Source organism: Giraffa tippelskirchi, chromosome 4 (genome assembly GCF_054371585.1).
Source record: "Giraffa tippelskirchi isolate mGirTip1 chromosome 4, T2T-mGirTip1v1.2.pri, whole genome shotgun sequence".
NCBI classification, from domain to species: Eukaryota; Metazoa; Chordata; class Mammalia; order Artiodactyla; family Giraffidae; genus Giraffa; species Giraffa tippelskirchi.
The window spans coordinates 75,893,847-75,911,025 of NC_137278.1; the positions used below are offsets into that span (position 1 = coordinate 75,893,847).

At 35.3% G+C, this 17,179-nt stretch overlaps 1 protein-coding gene across 8 annotated transcripts in view; it reads left to right on the forward strand.

The window, feature by feature from the left end:
• LRPPRC (leucine rich pentatricopeptide repeat containing) overlaps positions 1-17,179 on the forward strand; it is a 103,725-nt gene that overhangs the window by 28,823 nt on the left and 57,723 nt on the right. For all 8 annotated transcript variants that reach the window (XM_081591951.1, XM_081591950.1, XM_081591956.1 and 5 more), the window contains 4 exons: positions 3,210-3,328; positions 4,804-4,897; positions 8,025-8,091; positions 14,853-14,880. In XM_081591951.1, the coding sequence (XP_081448077.1) occupies positions 3,210-3,328; positions 4,804-4,897; positions 8,025-8,091; positions 14,853-14,880 (308 nt within the window). The remainder of the gene's footprint in view (positions 1-3,209; positions 3,329-4,803; positions 4,898-8,024; positions 8,092-14,852; positions 14,881-17,179) is intronic.

Below are 17,179 nucleotides of genomic sequence, written 5' to 3' on the forward strand. Positions count from 1 at the left end.
GTATTGCCTTTCTTATTACATGGATGGTGGATAGAAGGATCAAGTCAAATGTTACATGTTAAATTGTTGGCACAGTTTGGGTATATTGCCATTTCTAGTGTGTAAGCTAAGAGATTATGGCCCAGTAAAGTGAGTTACTCAGATTTACTCTGCCATTAAGTGCCAGAACCAGAGTTAAAAGCTAAGTTTCTTTAAACTACAAACCTTGCTTTTGTTTTGTCATTTCACTGTAATGTCTTACGTGAAATTTAGAAATTTACTTTAAACCGTGGTCATGAAAGCGGTCATTACTGGCCAGAAGATACATTGAGGACATTAGATTAGCACAGGTCTATTACTAGTAATTGAAAAGCAGTTATGTACTGTGCCAAGTGCTTAGTAATTTTTGCATATGAAGAAGAGCCCAGTGTGACTTGCAGTTTTTAGATAGATATAAAGGTTATTAGTACCAATTCCCAGGGAATTGTTGAAGGAATAGCTTCAGATTTTTCTTGCAATTATTGTTTAAGCTTGTGTGTGCTGTATGGACCAACTCGACATGCATGTTCTCTGTATAAGTAAGCACATGCTTTGTCTTCTGGGGGTTTTTTCCTGTGTTATTTTTACATCTTGAAAAATACATCTAATTAACTAAGGTTTTGAAAATATTGGGTAATTTTAAATATAATGAGCTGTTTAAATTTAAAAAGTTTTGATCCATAATCTGAATTTTATCTAAAAAATGTGCAGTATTCATAATGTAGTTAGACTTGTCTGTATATGCAATTCTGTATTCAGTGAGAATTTATATTCAAGGTTTTGTACTAGAGTGTATTACATAAGGAACTTAAAGAAATGTAGTTTTTATGTCAGTTTAGTTCAGCTCAGTTCAGTTGCTCAGTCGTGTCCAACTCTTTGCGACCCCATGAATCGCAGCACGCCAGGCCTCCCTGTCCATCACCAAACCCGGAGTTTACCCAAACTCATGTCCATCCAGCCATCTCATCCTCTGTCATCCTCTTCTCCTCCTGCCCCCAATCCTTCCCAGCATCAGGGTCTTTTTTTTTTTAATGAGTCAGCTCTTAGCATGAGGTAGCCAAAGTATTGGAGTTTCAGGTTCAGCATCAGGCCTTCCAATGAAAACTCAGGACTGATCTCCTTTAGGATGGACTGGTTGGATCTCCTTGCAGTCCAAGGGACTCTCAAGAGTCTTCTCCAACACCACAGTTCAAAAGCATCAATTCTTCTGTGCTCAGCTTTCTTTATAGTCCAACTCTCACATCCATACATGACTACTGGAAAAACCATAGCCTTGACTAGACAGACCTTTGTTGGCAAAGTAATGTCTCTGCTTTTTAATGTACTGTCTAGTTTGGTCATCGGAGAAGGCAATGGCACCCCACTCCAGTACTCTTGCCTGGAAAATCCCATGGACGGAGGAGCCTGGTAGGCTATAGTCCATGGGGTCGCTAAGAGTCGGACACGACTGAGCGACTTCACTTTAACTTTTCCCTTTCATGCACTGGAGAAGGAAATGGCAACCCACTCCAGTATTCTTGCCTGGAGAATCCTAGGGACGGCGGAGCCTGGTGGGCTGCCGTCTATAGGGTCGCACAGAGTCGGACACGACTGAAGCGACTTAGCAGTAGCAGTAGCAGTTTGGTCATAACTTTCCTTCCAAGGAGTAAGTGTCTTTTAATTTCATGGCTGAAGTCACCATCTGCAGTGCTTTTGGAGCCCCAAAAAATAAAGTCAGCCGCTGTTTCCACTGTTTGCCCATCTATTTGCCATGAAGTGATGGGACCAGATGCCATGATCTTAGTTTTCCGAATGTTGAGCTTTAAGCCAACTTTTTCACTTTCCTCTTTCATCAGCTTTCATCAAGAGGCTTTTTAGTTCCTGTTCACTTTCTGCCATAAGGGTGGTGTCATCTGCCTATCTGAGGTTATTGATATTTCTCCCGGAAATCTTGATTCCAGCTTGTGCTTCTTCCAGCCCAGTGTTTCTCATGATGTACTCTGCATATAAGTTAAATAAGCAAGGTGATGATATACAGCTTTGATGTACTCCTTTCCCGATTTGGAACCAGTCTGTTGTTCCATGTCCAATTTGCTTCCTGACTTGCATACAGGTTTCTCAAGAGACAGGTCAGATGGTCTGGTATTCCCATCTCTTTCAGAATTTTCCACTTTATTGTGATCCACACAGTCAAAGGCTTTGGCATAGTCAATCAAGCAGAAATAGATGTTTTTCTGGAACTCGGTTGCTTTTTCGATGATCCAGCGGGTGTTGGCAATTTGATCTGTGGTTCCTCTGCCTTATTTAAAACCAGCTTGAAGATAATACCATAGATCAAAAACAGGGATTTTTGTTTAGGGGAAGTTTAAATAATGTGAAAGTAATGAAGCTAAAGAAGTAAATTCTAAAGAGAAAAACAGATGAGGTCTTTCTTAAACTGTTGCTTCTGTCAAAGTAGGTAACACCTGAGTAGTTTGACAATATTCTAGAATTAGTTGGTCTAATTTAAAGAAATTAGTTTGTACTATTTGAAGCTAACCATAGCTTTGGAAAACATGAACTGTCCTTTTTAGAAGTTAATAAAAGATGTTTTTATGAATGGGGGATGTTTTTATGAAAGAACGAACAATTTACTAGACTTTTACAGTGTAAAATACAGTGAGACTAGCTCATTAGAATCAATTATTCTTTCTTTATTCTTGTGTTATTAAATAAGATATCACAAGGTAGTTAAGTTATTAATACAATAAGGGAATTCTTTACATAAGTGCTTAACTTAAAAACTTTTGTCTTGAAGAGATCTCCTCTGACCCCACTCCTCTGATCGCTTGTCTCTATGATATTTATTCATGTCAAGTTTTATTTTGTAGATCCGTCAATGCTGTATGAAAGCAGTGATATTTTATGATCTCTGTTCATTTGGGATACTGGAAATTATTAAGCATCTGGCTTAATGTTTTCATTTTTTTTTATAAATTCTGGAGTATTTCCTTACTATTTACTCCTGAATTAATAGAGAGAGATGAAGGAAGGAGTAGTTTAATTTTTTTCATTTAGCATCTTATCACCCAGTTTTGTTCTTTTTCTTTCAGACAAACAAAATGCCGAGTACTTTTCCTACATTACAATTCAAATAAATGAACTGAACTTTTGATCATTTGTTAATATATTCTAAGTTCTTCATCTCTGTGCTCTTAAATTTGATCTTACAGGTATAGTGGAAGTCCTTAAAGGAATGCATGAAATAGGAGTAACTCCTGATCAGGAGACATACGTTAATTACGTGTTTCCGTGCTTTGATAGTATAAAATCCGTTCGTGCTATTTTGCAGGTGAGCACAGTGTGGCTTTAATTTCATAATTGAAGAGAACATCTTCCCTCCCTAGTGTTTTGTGGTAACCAAGGAAAAAAGTCACTGAGCTGAGGACTAAAATGGTTATGTTGGTATATAACTTTCTAAAGCTTTGTAAAAATATTGGTGAATGTAACACCGGTAAAGTTATTAAACTTTAAAAAAACTTTAAAAGGTAAAGTAACATTTGTCTTGTGTTGAAGAGAGAACATGCCAATATCACACATAATTTAAATGAAACAATTTCACTCTAACCCTACTCTACAGTGCAACTGTATCTATGTTTTGAGTAGTACTTTTCACTTCTCTATGAATTTTCATAATAAACTCTTAATAAATTTACTGTTACATTCTTTTTTTTTTTAAATAATCTTTTGTTTGACCCCAAAGCTTTATTTTCCTACCAGATACTTCCTGTCCCCACCAGAATAAGCAAGACATTTATGAAGGGGCCTATGAAAAATTGAGTTGGATAGTGCACTGGCTTAGCAAATGGTTGCACTTTGATTTTCAGAATAAAGTACTGGGCAATTAGGAGCAACTCTGTAGAGTACCACATACTTTAATAAGAAATATTTTGCTCAGGAGACCTGTTTCTTAGGTGGTTATTCACATAATGCCTTTATTTTTCTGTAGTTAAGAGTGTCTTTTCTTTTAAATAATTTCATAATTACATTCCTCTTAGAGTTTAGGAGTGTCTTCACCTTTCTTCCCTGAGTCCTTAACAGTGTATTTTGAGACTATACTATCCATATTTAACTGTTAAACAATGCATTTAAAAAAGTAATTTCCCCACATATTCTTATTTCCCCAAAACCTACTCTTCTCACTTGGCATCTTTACATTATAGTATGTAATTCCACAAATTATTTTTTATGATTGAATGTCTTATTGTATAGATGTACCATAATTTATCTTTATTTCTTATTATTGATCAGTTGATTTTTAATATTGTGCTGTTATTACAAAGTGGTTCAGTAAATATGTTCAGCTGAATTTCAGCTCATTTACTTAAATTATTAAATATGATGTCAAGACAAGTAATTACCCATTTGTAGTTAAATAAAAATAAATTTGACCTGTACCTCATTATATGCCTTAAAATATCATTTTGGATCAATACATTCTTCGTTTTGGATCAGTACATTGTTGTAAATGAGAGAGTAGTTCTAATGTCTTCAGTAGTATACTCTCCCTAGAAGGAAGGCACTCGAATAGTAGCAGATTATATGAATTTGAAGATAAACGTTTAATTTAGAATGTTGAAACTCCATCTCATAATTTTTGCTAAAGTTTGGTTATTCAGTTTGTTTATTCAGTTTATTTGTATTTTAGAAAATGATCTTTTAAAATGAAAGATTATTAGAGTTTCTGATATAAAGAAATGGGAAAAACAGGAACTTGGAATATTTTTAGCTGAGGTATATTATCATTGAAATATGCTTTATCCCTAGGAAAATGGATGTCCACATGATGATAATGTATTTTCTCAAGCTGAATTGAGAAGTGAAGCAGTACATGGAAACTTGGATTATATTTTATCTTTTCGTAAGTATGCAACATAAGTAGTAAACTTGGCAGGTGTTAATTTCTGTGACTTTTGAGAACATGCAAGGTAGTCCATTCCCTCACTCCCTGCCTCAGGTAGTTCAAAGTAATTTCCGTTAAAGGGAGGAAGTTTTTATAAGTTTTTAAAAAAATTATCCTGATAAGACAGTTTATGGATTGAAATTTATAAATAATTTGGAAGTAGTTTTAAAATTTAAAGAACCTTGGAAGTAACATGGTGTTAGGTTGGAATGGGGACCTGGAAGGCTTGGATCTTATTTATGATAAACTGCTGATTATGGGATCAGAAACAAATCTACCATTCTTTTGTTTCAATTTCATGAAATGGGATTGTATTGCCTCTCTCTCTACCTTGTGGGAGTTGTGAAAATCCTATGAGATGTGGTTTCTGAAAGTGTTTTCTAAGCTAATGCCTATTATGGCCCTAGGTTCCATGAAGCCAGCTCCCAGTCCTCATTAACGAAACACAGCAAATGTTTACTAAACACTTATAAATGATAGGGTGCTCTACGGTTTCATCATATACTAATAAAATTCAACCACTGATAGATGAAGAGAGGCTTAGAGAGGTTAAATGATTTGGCCAAAGTTGGTGATTGAGTCAGACCAAGATCATCTAACTTTAACCTTATTTTTTTTTTTTTTTTTACTATCAGACATTTTAATTTTAATAAATTAGACATTTTTTAATTAAAATTTGTTAACATTATCTATGGCATTAACTTGACAGTTTCAGGTCTTGTGAAAAAGACACCGTTTAAAAACAAGCATACAAACATCAATATCTAGCCCACTAAAATGTTAAAAGCTAAGCTTTGATTAACATGTATTCAAATTGTATAAATGGAAGCTTTGTAAAAACCAGATTGTTGGTACATATTACCTGTGTCTACATTTTACAAAATAGTTTATTGTATTATTGTAAAGGGAAAGGTGAAATGTCAGTATGAAAAATGGTGATTGTTAGAGGTGTAGTTATTTGAGTGTAAGGTTGGGTATTAATGCAGGCTGCTATCCAAGTGTATTGATTTTGCCTTCCACTCTGTATAATATATAGATTTTTCATACTGACAAGTTGAAAACAGAGAAGCATTAACAGGAATCTGGGCGCATAAGGTGAATACAAGAGAGATGCCTTTCCCTTTATCATACCATCCATTCCACTTCGTTGTCAGCCTCTTGATTTTTTTCAGACTTGTTTGTTGCTACGGAAACTAGATGCTTTCTATCAGCAGCCTTCCAGCTGGCTGAAATGTTTCTGGTGACCTTTTTAATGAATAAAAGCTTGATAATATTCTGTAAAATACTAATTTGAATAGTTTAGAAATAAGTTTCCAAGAGATTGTTTATTACATGTGAAAAAGAAAAATGCCATGAACTTAAAGACTACAGAAGATTTCAGCTCACTCCCATCAGTGCCCTCCCTTTCTCTTGAATTATAGGTCTTTGAAGAGCAGTTAGTTCTGTAATTGCTGGTATTTGCTGTAGGCTGCTTATAGAGAGGCACTTGTGGTTACAAGGAATGGCGAGTAGTAGCAAAAAGTAAATGGATTGTCTTTTTTTTTTTTTAATTGAGATGTAATTGACATAAAATATTAGTTTCAGGCATATAATATAGTAATTTAATATTTGTATGTATTGGATAGTGATCACCCGAGTGAGTCTGGTTAACATCCATCCCCATACATGGTTAAAAAAAATTTTTTTTCTTGTGATGAGCACTTAAGATCTACTCTTAGCAACTTTCACATACAAGATACGGTATTACCAACTTTAGTCACCATGCTGTATATTCCAACCCCCTGACTTATGAAATAGCTAATCTTGATCAAGTTTGTGGAATAAGGAGAACCATTTCTCCACTTGAGTTTGTAGGGATGCAAATTAATGTGATCAAGCGAAATTCAAGGTTACCAAAAAGCATGTTGTGCGTTCACTTCAAAATTCCTGGAACGACTAAATTCAGGTCATTTCAGAGACGGTTTTTAGAGTTAATGTCACATGAAACCACTGAGAAACTTAGGCTTCTTGTTCAAGGGATCTGACAGTTGGTCTCAAGTAATTCTCCTTATGTGTGTAGGTTAAATTTTTTTCATATTTAGGGAAATGAGCAAATAATATTAAAACTTATGGTGACTTTTCCCATGAATTTTTTAAAAATCTTAACCGGGTATCTTAATTTTTAATCTAACCTGTATTTATTAATTCTGTCTTCAGAATTTGCCTCCACAGTGGGTTCCTACCTATTATAATTCTGTCCCTCTTGAATCTTTTAGTAGCCACTTTACATACGTACTGAAAAGATAAAAACAATTACGTATAACGTGGCACCATTTTATATATTTATTTTATATAAAATAAATTCAGGAGATGCTGACCATGATTCTGTCCCATGCTTGTTATGACAAGGGTTATGTGTCAGGTCTTACGCATTAAAGCCTGATTCTTACACTAAGGCAAATCAGGCTTTGACTGTCAGCGTTGAAGCATGCAAGGTTTCATTGAAACATGACTGTTAAATGCCAAATGAATAGTAGAGGAAATAAAATCATCCGAAAAGTGAAAGATCAATATAAATCAGTTATTTAACAGATCAAGGTTATTATGCCTTTAGGGTGTCACTCTTGCATGAATGCAGATCATAGATCATAGTGAAAAGTAGAATGAGGAAATGTGAATGGTTCAACATAATCCGACACAACTCTCAAGAAAGAGCCCCCCCCCCAATCTTCTGTTTTTAAAGGGTAGTTACATTCTCTCCCTTCGTAGTGCCATGTTGTCCAATAACATACAGCCTTGGTATATGTACCAGGCTGACTTTGAGTACGCTGGTAGATTAGTTAATGTATTTATACAGAAGAATAGTTACAAATTCATTAGTTGTATAGATTTATGTAAATGAAGTAAAATGTTCTAAAAGGATAGCTTACATTGCCAATACATATTATTGTAATTTCTAATTAATTTTGTGTCAAAATTTTTCCGTTTTTAAAATAATACTTCCCAAATGAAAATTGATACTGGTATAAATGTGTTTCCAAATAAGTTGATAATGCAAGTTTTTGGTTTTGGTCTGGAATTTTATGATGATAATTTTCTTTTGCAGTGGAATCAAATACATTGCCTTTGTCATTTACTTCATTGAGAGGCAGCCTCATTTTAGGCTTTAGGAGGTAAGATGATCACCTTAAATGATCTTTGTCTAAATATGGAATGATTTCTTCTGTCTTTTTGACCTACTATTTGAGGAGAGAAGCAGATAATCTTATCTTGAAATACATCTTATCTTGCAATACATTAGTTACCTGAAACAACCTTATCTGTTTTTTGTTTGTTTGTTTTAGTCTGTTTTATTCTTACTAAGTAGTTGAATTGAGTTTAGGCTGCCTTTTATATCAAACATTTCTAAGAAAGGCATACTAATTTGGTAAAGGTCTTGTTTCAAAAAAGAAAGCAAGTAGAAGGTATAGACAAATTTACATGTATATTTGATTTATGCTTTGAGCATTTAATTACAAGATGACTGTTTTTTTTACAGTAGGTCTTTGTTGGTTATCTATTTTAAATATAGCAGTTTGTACATATCATTCTCAAACTCCCAATCTGTTTCTCCCTCCCCCCTCTCCTGCTGGTAACCAACCATAAATTCATTCTCTAAGTCTGTGAGTCTGTTTCTATTTTGTAAATAAGTTCATTTGCACCTTTTTTTTTTTTTTTTTTTTTACATTTATAAGTAAGATCATATGATACTTGTTTTTCTCTCTCTGACTGACTTCACTTAGTATGATAATCTCCAGGTCCATCTATGTTGTTGCAAATGGCAATATTTCATTCTGTTTAGTGGCCAAGTAATATTTCATTGTATGTATGTGTGTGTATAGACGTGTACCACATCTTTATCCATTCATCTGTTGATGGACATGTAGGTTGCTTCTGGTTTATGGTGGGCTGGGAAGTTAGATAACCAAAGTCATTGTAGTTTTGAAAAATGAAACCTTCTAAACAAGGGCATGCCATATCTTTTTTTTTTGCTTTTATTTTATGACAAAGATTTTGTGATAGCTGTTTTGATTATTAGAACATAAGCTCCATGTTTGGTTTATTGCCCTATGTTCAGCACATAGATACTAATACCTGGCACATAATCAACACTGTTGAACTAATTACTGAGGCCTTATTTATTCTGTGTTTCTGCCTCTGTTTTTGAGCATTCCCTTTTATTCAGCAAGTATTTATTGTTGAGATTGGAGACATTGATTAGGATCAGATTGTGAAATATTTTAAAAAAGCATGAAGGAACTTGCCTTTTATTCTGAAGAAAGTAGACTAACTTGTACTGTGCAGAGATTTGGCTGAGGCAGAGATACATCTAGAATGTATTTGAATCTCAGACATTATATTTTTCATTTTGGGTTTTTTGTTTTTAAATATATGCCATGTCTCCTTAATATGTTCATGCTTCTTCCTTCTTCTCTCTATGGAGATATTAATGACAGATGTTTTGATGTCCTTGCCTACTAATTTTGTTAAATAATTTTTTTTCTTACTATGCATCAATTTGTGCTTGTTTACAATTTCTGACTGGATGCCAGTTATGAATTTTATGCTGGGGAATGTGGATTTTTTTTTGTTTTAATTCCTGTAAATATTTTTGAGCTTTGTCCTGAGACGATCTTGAATTAAGTTACTTGGAACAGTTTCCTTAGTGCGTGCTTCCATGCTTTGTGTGTGTGCTCTGTCGTGTCATACTCTTTTCGACCCCACGGACTGTAGCCCGTTAGGCTGCTCTGTCATGGCATTTTCCAGGCAAAAATACTGGAGTGGGTTGCTATTTCTTCCTCCTGAGGATCTTCCTAACCCAGGGATCCAACCCACGTCTCTTGCAGTCTATGCTTCGTAGGTAGGACTTGAGCAGCTTTTAGTCTAGGATTACTCCCACTAAATTAGTTGAGCCCTGCTATTAAGGTAGTAGTGTCTCCCTGATCCTGATACTTTATCTGCTAGCCCATATATTGTAAGTTGATAAGCTCAGGAGATGGTCATTGAATACCAGTCAAGTGTAATACATTCCCAAAGTTTCCCAATATATAAACTAAATTGTTAACCTATGAAGGTGAAGTCACCTATCTAAAAATGTTTAAAATTCAATACTGCTTATTAGTTAGGGATTAGTAAAGGTTATTAGGGAATTTTTACTATTAAGGTTTTTTTTTTTTTAACTATTTTTAAAGTATTTTAAAGGGTATTTACTTCTGACTGATAAAGTTAGTGAATTCTTCTGTCAAATCCAAGGCAAGAGGATGTTTAGTATAAGACTTTCTTTCCTCCTAACAATGCTTCTAACTGAACGAAGTTCAAATGAGAAATAAGGCTGTGTACGTTTTATATATTACTGAAAACTCTACCACAAAAATGTTGAGTTACTTCTCAGAGACAAAATGTCATTGAAGATAGTTCAAACTGCGGTTGACAATGCAATATACCAAAAACAGATGTTTCAGAGCATTGAAACATGTATATAACCATATGTAAAATAGATGACCAGTGCAAGTTCAATGCATGAAGCTGGGCACTCAAAGCCAGTGCTCTGACAACCCAGAGGGATGGGGTGGGGAGGGAGGAGGGTGGGGGGTTCAGGATGGGGGGACACATGTGCACCCATGGCTGATTCATGTCGATGTATGGCAAAAACCACCAGAATATTGTAATTATCCTCCAATTAAAATAAATTAATTTTTTTTTAAAAAGAATTGCCTTGGAGGCATTTAAGGCATTGTAGTGCATAGATAAAAGAGTTTTGTGATATAAGGAGAGATTTTCTGACCCAGTGGCAACAGTTTGAGCTCGAGAAGTGGGAATCTGTACCACTGAATGGTGCGGCCTTTCACATGTTGGAAAAAATCAAGTGTCTGACACCAGCCCTATTGAAACCAACCAAGTTAAGTGCCAGATGTTAAGTTCCTCTTTTCAGTCAGCCAGTGAGGCTCCCACTCATGATGTTTTTACAAGGAGAAGGAATATACTTCATGAACTACAATTTGTGAGTACTCAGGAATTATAACTTTTTTAGTGTATGCTTAGGCCTCAACTGCGAGATAATAGGTAATTCAAGGATGAACAGGAATCTTCTTGGCCTTCAACTTGTTAATTAGTTATAGAGCAGAAAGTAAGAAAGCAACTGCAAACTAGTCTTGATAATTATGAATGTGTAGAGGAGAAGATGCTATCTCTGAATGGATAAAGAAGATGTAGTGTGTACACACACATACACACACACATGAATATTACTTAGCCATAAAAAAGAATGAAACTGTGCCATTTGCAGCAACATGGATAGACCTAGAGATTATCATGCTATGTGAAATAAGTTAGAAAGACAATATTACTTATATGGGGAATCTAAAATATGTTACAAATGAACTTATTTACAAAACAGAAACAGACTTAAAGACATAGAAAACAAAATTTGTGATTCAGTTCAGTAGCTCAGTTGTGTCCGACTCATTGCAACCCCATGGACTGCAGCACGCCAGGCCTCCCTGTCCATCACCAACTCCCAGAGTTTACTCAAAATCATATCCATTGAGTCAATGATGCCATCCAACCATCTCATCGTCTGTTGTCCCCTTCTCCCACCTTCAGTCTTTCTCAGCATCAGAGTCTTTTCAAATGTCAGTTCTTCGCATCAAGTGGCCAAAGTATTGGAGTTTCAGCTTCAGCATCAGGCCTTCCAATGAATATCCAGGACTGATTTCCTTTAGGATGACTGGTTGGATCTCCTTGCAGTCTAAGGGACTCTCAAGAGTCTTCTCCAACACCACAGTTCAAAAGCATCAATTCTTCTGTGCTCAGCTTTCTTTATAGTACAACTCACATCTGTATATGACTACTGGAAAAACCGTAGCCTTGACTGGACGGACCTTTGTTGGCAAAGTAATGTCTCTGCTTTTTAATATACCGTCTAGGTTGGTCATAACTTTTCTCCCAAGGAGCAAGCACCTTTTAATTTCATGGCTGTAATCACCATCTGCAGTGATTTTGGAGCCCCCAAAAATAAACTCAGCCACTGTTTCCACTGTTCGCCCATCTATTTGCCGTGAAGTGATGGGACCAGATGCCATGATCTTAGTTTTCTGAATGTTGAGCTTTAAGCCAACTTTTTCACTCTTCTCTTTCACTTTCATCAAGAGGCTCTTTAGTTCTTCGCTTTCTACCATAAGGGTGATTTATGATTTACCAAAGGGGAAAAGGGGGGGAGGAATAAATTAGGAGTTTGGGAGTAGCAGATTGTAACTACTATATATAAAATAAACAGTAAGGTCCTATTATATAGCACAGGGAACTATATTCAGTATCCTATGATAAACTATAATGAAAAAGAATATGTGTACAATGCAAGGCTTTGTAAACATTTTTCTCCACTTATAAATATAGTTTCATCTTTTTTAAAACTTTTTCTCAATGTGTTTCAGTAGGAGGAGTGATTTTATCATAAGGCAAAGGATTCTAGCAGGGCATGGAACATGTTTTATTTTTTGCTTTGAAATAATTTTAGAGTCACAGAAAGCTGCAAGCATAAGACACAAAGGGCCTATATACACTCTACCCATTTTCTCCCAGTGGTTGCATCTTATATAACCACAGTGCATTACCAAAACTGGGAATTTTACATTCGTACAATGTATGTGTGTAGTTCTGACAGTTTATCACATATATAGACTTGAGTAACCATTACCGCAGTGAAGATACAGAACTATGCCATCACTACAAATTCCCCACCTCCCTGCCACTACCTCTTTAGCTTCCATTCACCATCCTTAATCTGTGACAACCACTAATTTGTTCTCAGTTTTTATAATTTTAGTTTGCAAAAGTTACATAAGTGGACTTACAGAGTATATCGTATTTTGAGATTGGCCTTTTTCCACTCAACATAATGCCCCCAAATACATCCTAGTTGTTGTGTGTGTCAGTAGTTCATTTGGAATGTTTTTAAAGTAAAAACAAGTGCCTTATTAACTCACTATACCAAAACAGTTAACTCGAAACTGCTCAATGTCAAGTTTAAAGAGGCCTATGAATTTTTGTGGGTGCAGATTTTAAGAGGTCTGTAAATTTTGTGGGTATTTTTACAATGTAAGTATAATATACATAATTATAATAAATATATACATTATATTTACATTGTAATATTATCATTAAAACACATAACTAATCTTCTGAAAGTAGATTCCATATTTGAATTAAATATACAAAGCTTATAGACATTAAGTTTACAAAGCTTGCAAATAGCCTAAGACCTAATGTTCATTGGTTATCCAGTTTTGTAAATAGTTTTTCCTTTAAACAGTCACAATTTGAGTGAGCTGTTATTTTTGCTTTCCTGAAATAATTTCATATTTATAGAAAATTGCAAGAGTAGTACAGAGATTTCTTACATACCCCATTTATTAATTTTTAGCATTTTGTGAAATTATCATTATACTTTCTATTAATTTACACACACACACGTATATAAATTTTAATTTTAAATTTTTATTAAATATTTATTAATTTATTTTATTAAATATTAAATATTTGTTGAAATATTAAAAATTTAATTTACATTTTAGCTATTTGGGCTTAGGTTGCATATATCATAATGCTTTATCTTTAAATACATCAGTATATAATTCACATAACAAGGATATTCCCTTACACAACCAGGTGGCTCAGTGGTGAAGAATCCACCTGCCAGTGCAGGAGATGGAAGAGACATGGGTTCGATCTCTGGGTCGGGAAGATCCCCTGGAGAAGGAAATGGCAACCCACTCCAGTACTCTTGCCTGGAGAATCCCCATGGACAGAGGAACCTGGTGGGCTACAGTTCATGGGATCACAAAGAGTCAGACACGTGTATAAGCACGTATACGTACACACAATTCCACAGAACAAGGATATTCCCTTATACAACCACATCACAGTTGACAGACTCAGGATATTTAACGTTGATGGAATATTTTTATCTGACATAGCTCATATACCAATTCTGTCAAGTATTTTCACTCTTTTTTTGGAGGGGCCCATGTTTTCCTCCCTCTTATACAGAACCCCTGGTGGCTCAGATAGTAAAGCATCTGCCTGCAATGTGGGAGACAGGGGTTCGATACCTGGGTCAGGAATATCCCGTGGAGAAGGAAACGGCAACCCACTGCAATACTCTTGCCTGGAAAATTCTGTGGACGGAGGAGTGTGGTAGGCTACAGTCCATGGGTCACAGAGTCAGATATGACTGAGTGACTTCACTCATATACAGAATCCAGTCAAGGAATAGATGTTAGTCATCTTTTCTCTTTAATTTTCTTTAATCTGGAACAGTTCTTCAGCCTTTGTCTTTTATGACATTAATAGATTTGGAGAATACAGGCCAGTTATTTTCTAGAATGTTCCCCATGATGCTTCCTCATGTTTAACTTCATGTTATATTTCTGACTGGAATACCACAGGAATGCTGTTCTGTTTTTCTCAGGGAATTAAATCTAAAATGTGTCTATCAGCACCTCATTAGTGATGTTAATTTTGACCACTCAGTGACGATATTGGTTCAGTTTCTCCACTGTGCAGTTACTGTCTTTACCATTACAAGTAATAAGCAGTCTCTGGCAGATCCTTTGAGACCATGCAGATACCCTGCTCCATCAAACTGGGACCCCAAGGTTTAGAGATGGTTCTTAGTGATTCGTGTCCAAACCACTCTCTATTTTGAGGGTTCAAAATAAGTGAATCAATCTTTCTAAATTATCTTGCCCTAAAAATTAACTTTGATTTTGGAAACTTTTTTTTTTTTTTTTTTTTAAGGCTTTGGTCTGTATGTATTGCATATAATGATTGCTAGTATATTTTAATGTTTTTTAAACCTCTGGGTTTATTTTTAATCCTTTGCTGCCCCCTGCAGGTCTATGAATATAAATCTTTGGAGCAAGGTAAGTATTCCTAATACTGCAAATCATAGTGTAATAGATAAAAAGCAAGTTATAATAGCTTCATACATTTATCATGCATCACTAGAAGTTAATGAATTTAGAATCTTGAATCGGTAGTTTTAGTTTTAAAACTACCTTCCTGGATCATGAAATTTATTATTGACGTGACCTTGAGTTACTCCTAAATTCTTAAGTTTTCAACTTTTCCAATAAGAACTGTTAACATTATGGCGGTAACCATTCGTATTTAATAATTTTTTTAAAAAATATATGCATGTTATATATGTTATACATATTTGTGGAAGTGTACCTATACGTGCTAAGTTGATTCAGTCATGTCCGACTCTTTGCAACCCTATGGACTGTAGCCTGCCAGGCTCCTCTGTGCAAGGGATTCTCCAGGCAAGAACACTGGAGTGGGTTGCCATGCCCTCCTCCAAGGGATCTTCCTGGCCCAGGGCTCAAACTCACGTCTCTTATGTCTCCTACATTGGCAGGTGTGTTCTTTACCACTAGCGCCACACAGGAAGCATCAAGTGTATCTATATGTATATCTATATATGAATGATAAACAGATCAGTTTTAAACTGCCATCTTCTTAAGAAGTTAACTGCTTTTATGCAGGAAGTACAACAATCCTTATGTTGAATTATAAGGTATCCGCCTGTAATGCAGGAGGTGTAAGTTCGATCCCTGGGTGGGAAGATCCCCTGGAGAAGGAAATGGCAACCCACTCCAGCTTTCTTCCCTGGAAAATCCCGTGGACGGAGGATTATGGCAGGGATAAGGTCCATGGGGTTGCAAAAGAGTCGGACACGACTTAGCGAATAAACAACAACACAATCAGAATGCACATTATTGATGGGAATTCCCATTTTAAATATTTTTTAAAATCTTATTTTCATTCAGTTCTGTTTTTAGTATTACTTAAACTGCCATTCAAACGATATAAGTCAGTTATAATAGGTGGTTAAGATATTTATAAGTAATTTTTTTTGACTATAAAGACTTTTTCATTGGCTTATTAAATGTGTCTTTGTTCAAAATTAGGTTTTAATGTGGCTGTTGTATGTCTAATGTATGGCTACAACTTCTGGTAGAATTTATTGTCTATCTTCTATCTTTAACCAACATCTGGGTTGGTTAAAAAAAAATTTGTAGATAGGATTGTTTTGCTTTGCTTTTTAATAGTTTCTACCTTAACTATCCTTTGGATTGCTATTCATCATGCTTTCATTGTTTAGTGAAGTGGGATATGATCAGGTTTACCTAATTTTCCATATTAGAAAATACATAGTTAAAGAAGGAACTGTAGTTTGAGTTGTTAATACTTATGCTATGGCCAGACACAATCTTGAAGAAGGAAATGGCAACCCACTCCAGTATTCTTGCCTAGAGAAGCCCCTGAACAGAGGAGCTTGGTGGCTACAGTCCATGGGGGTCACAAAGAGTAGGACACGACTGAGCAGCTGAGCAGACACTATCTAAAGAGCAAATAGGTTCAGTCGTAGTATACACATGAAGTAATTGAGAATTTGTAGCTCATATCACTTCAGAAACCTATGCTTCCTTTCTTACTATCTTTAGCCTGTTGATATATAGTCAAAATACAGTGTTCAAAAGTTACATGTCAGTATCGTAGGTTTTGTAATCGTTTTCGTCATCAAATACGTTTGGATTTTTTAAATTGAAATTTTGTGGGTAGAGTTAATGTTGAAGAGTAGGTCTTTTAGTTTCTGTGTATTCAGTTGATAACAATCGATGATAACAAACATATTACAACTTTTGACCCTGTTTTAAGTAAGTAAGTAAGCGTTAGTTGCTCAGTCCTGTCCGACTCCTTGTGACCCTGTGGACTGCAGCCTACCAGGCTCCTCTGTCCGTGGAATTCCCTAGGAAAGAATCCTGGAGTGAGTTGCCATTCCCTTTTCTGCAAGGAATCTTCCTGACCCAGGGATTGAACCCAGGTCTCCTGCATAGCAGGCAGATTTTTTATCATCTGAGCCACCAGGAAAGCCCCCATTTTGTTTTAATGCCATTAAAATGACTGGCAAAATGTTGAAAAACTTAAAAAAAAAAAATTATTTAGTGTTTCAGGATATTTTACTTCCTTACTGCTGTAAAACTTCATTTAAAAGGAGGAAACTGGTTGAATTTCAGCAAGACCAAAAACGATACAATGACAAATAACATTGGTTGATAATTCCTATAAGCTGTTTTCTACAGTAACAGTTTATTTAAAACAATATATAACCAGAACAGTTTAGAGGTTTTCTTAGTGATGTATCATGAAATACTG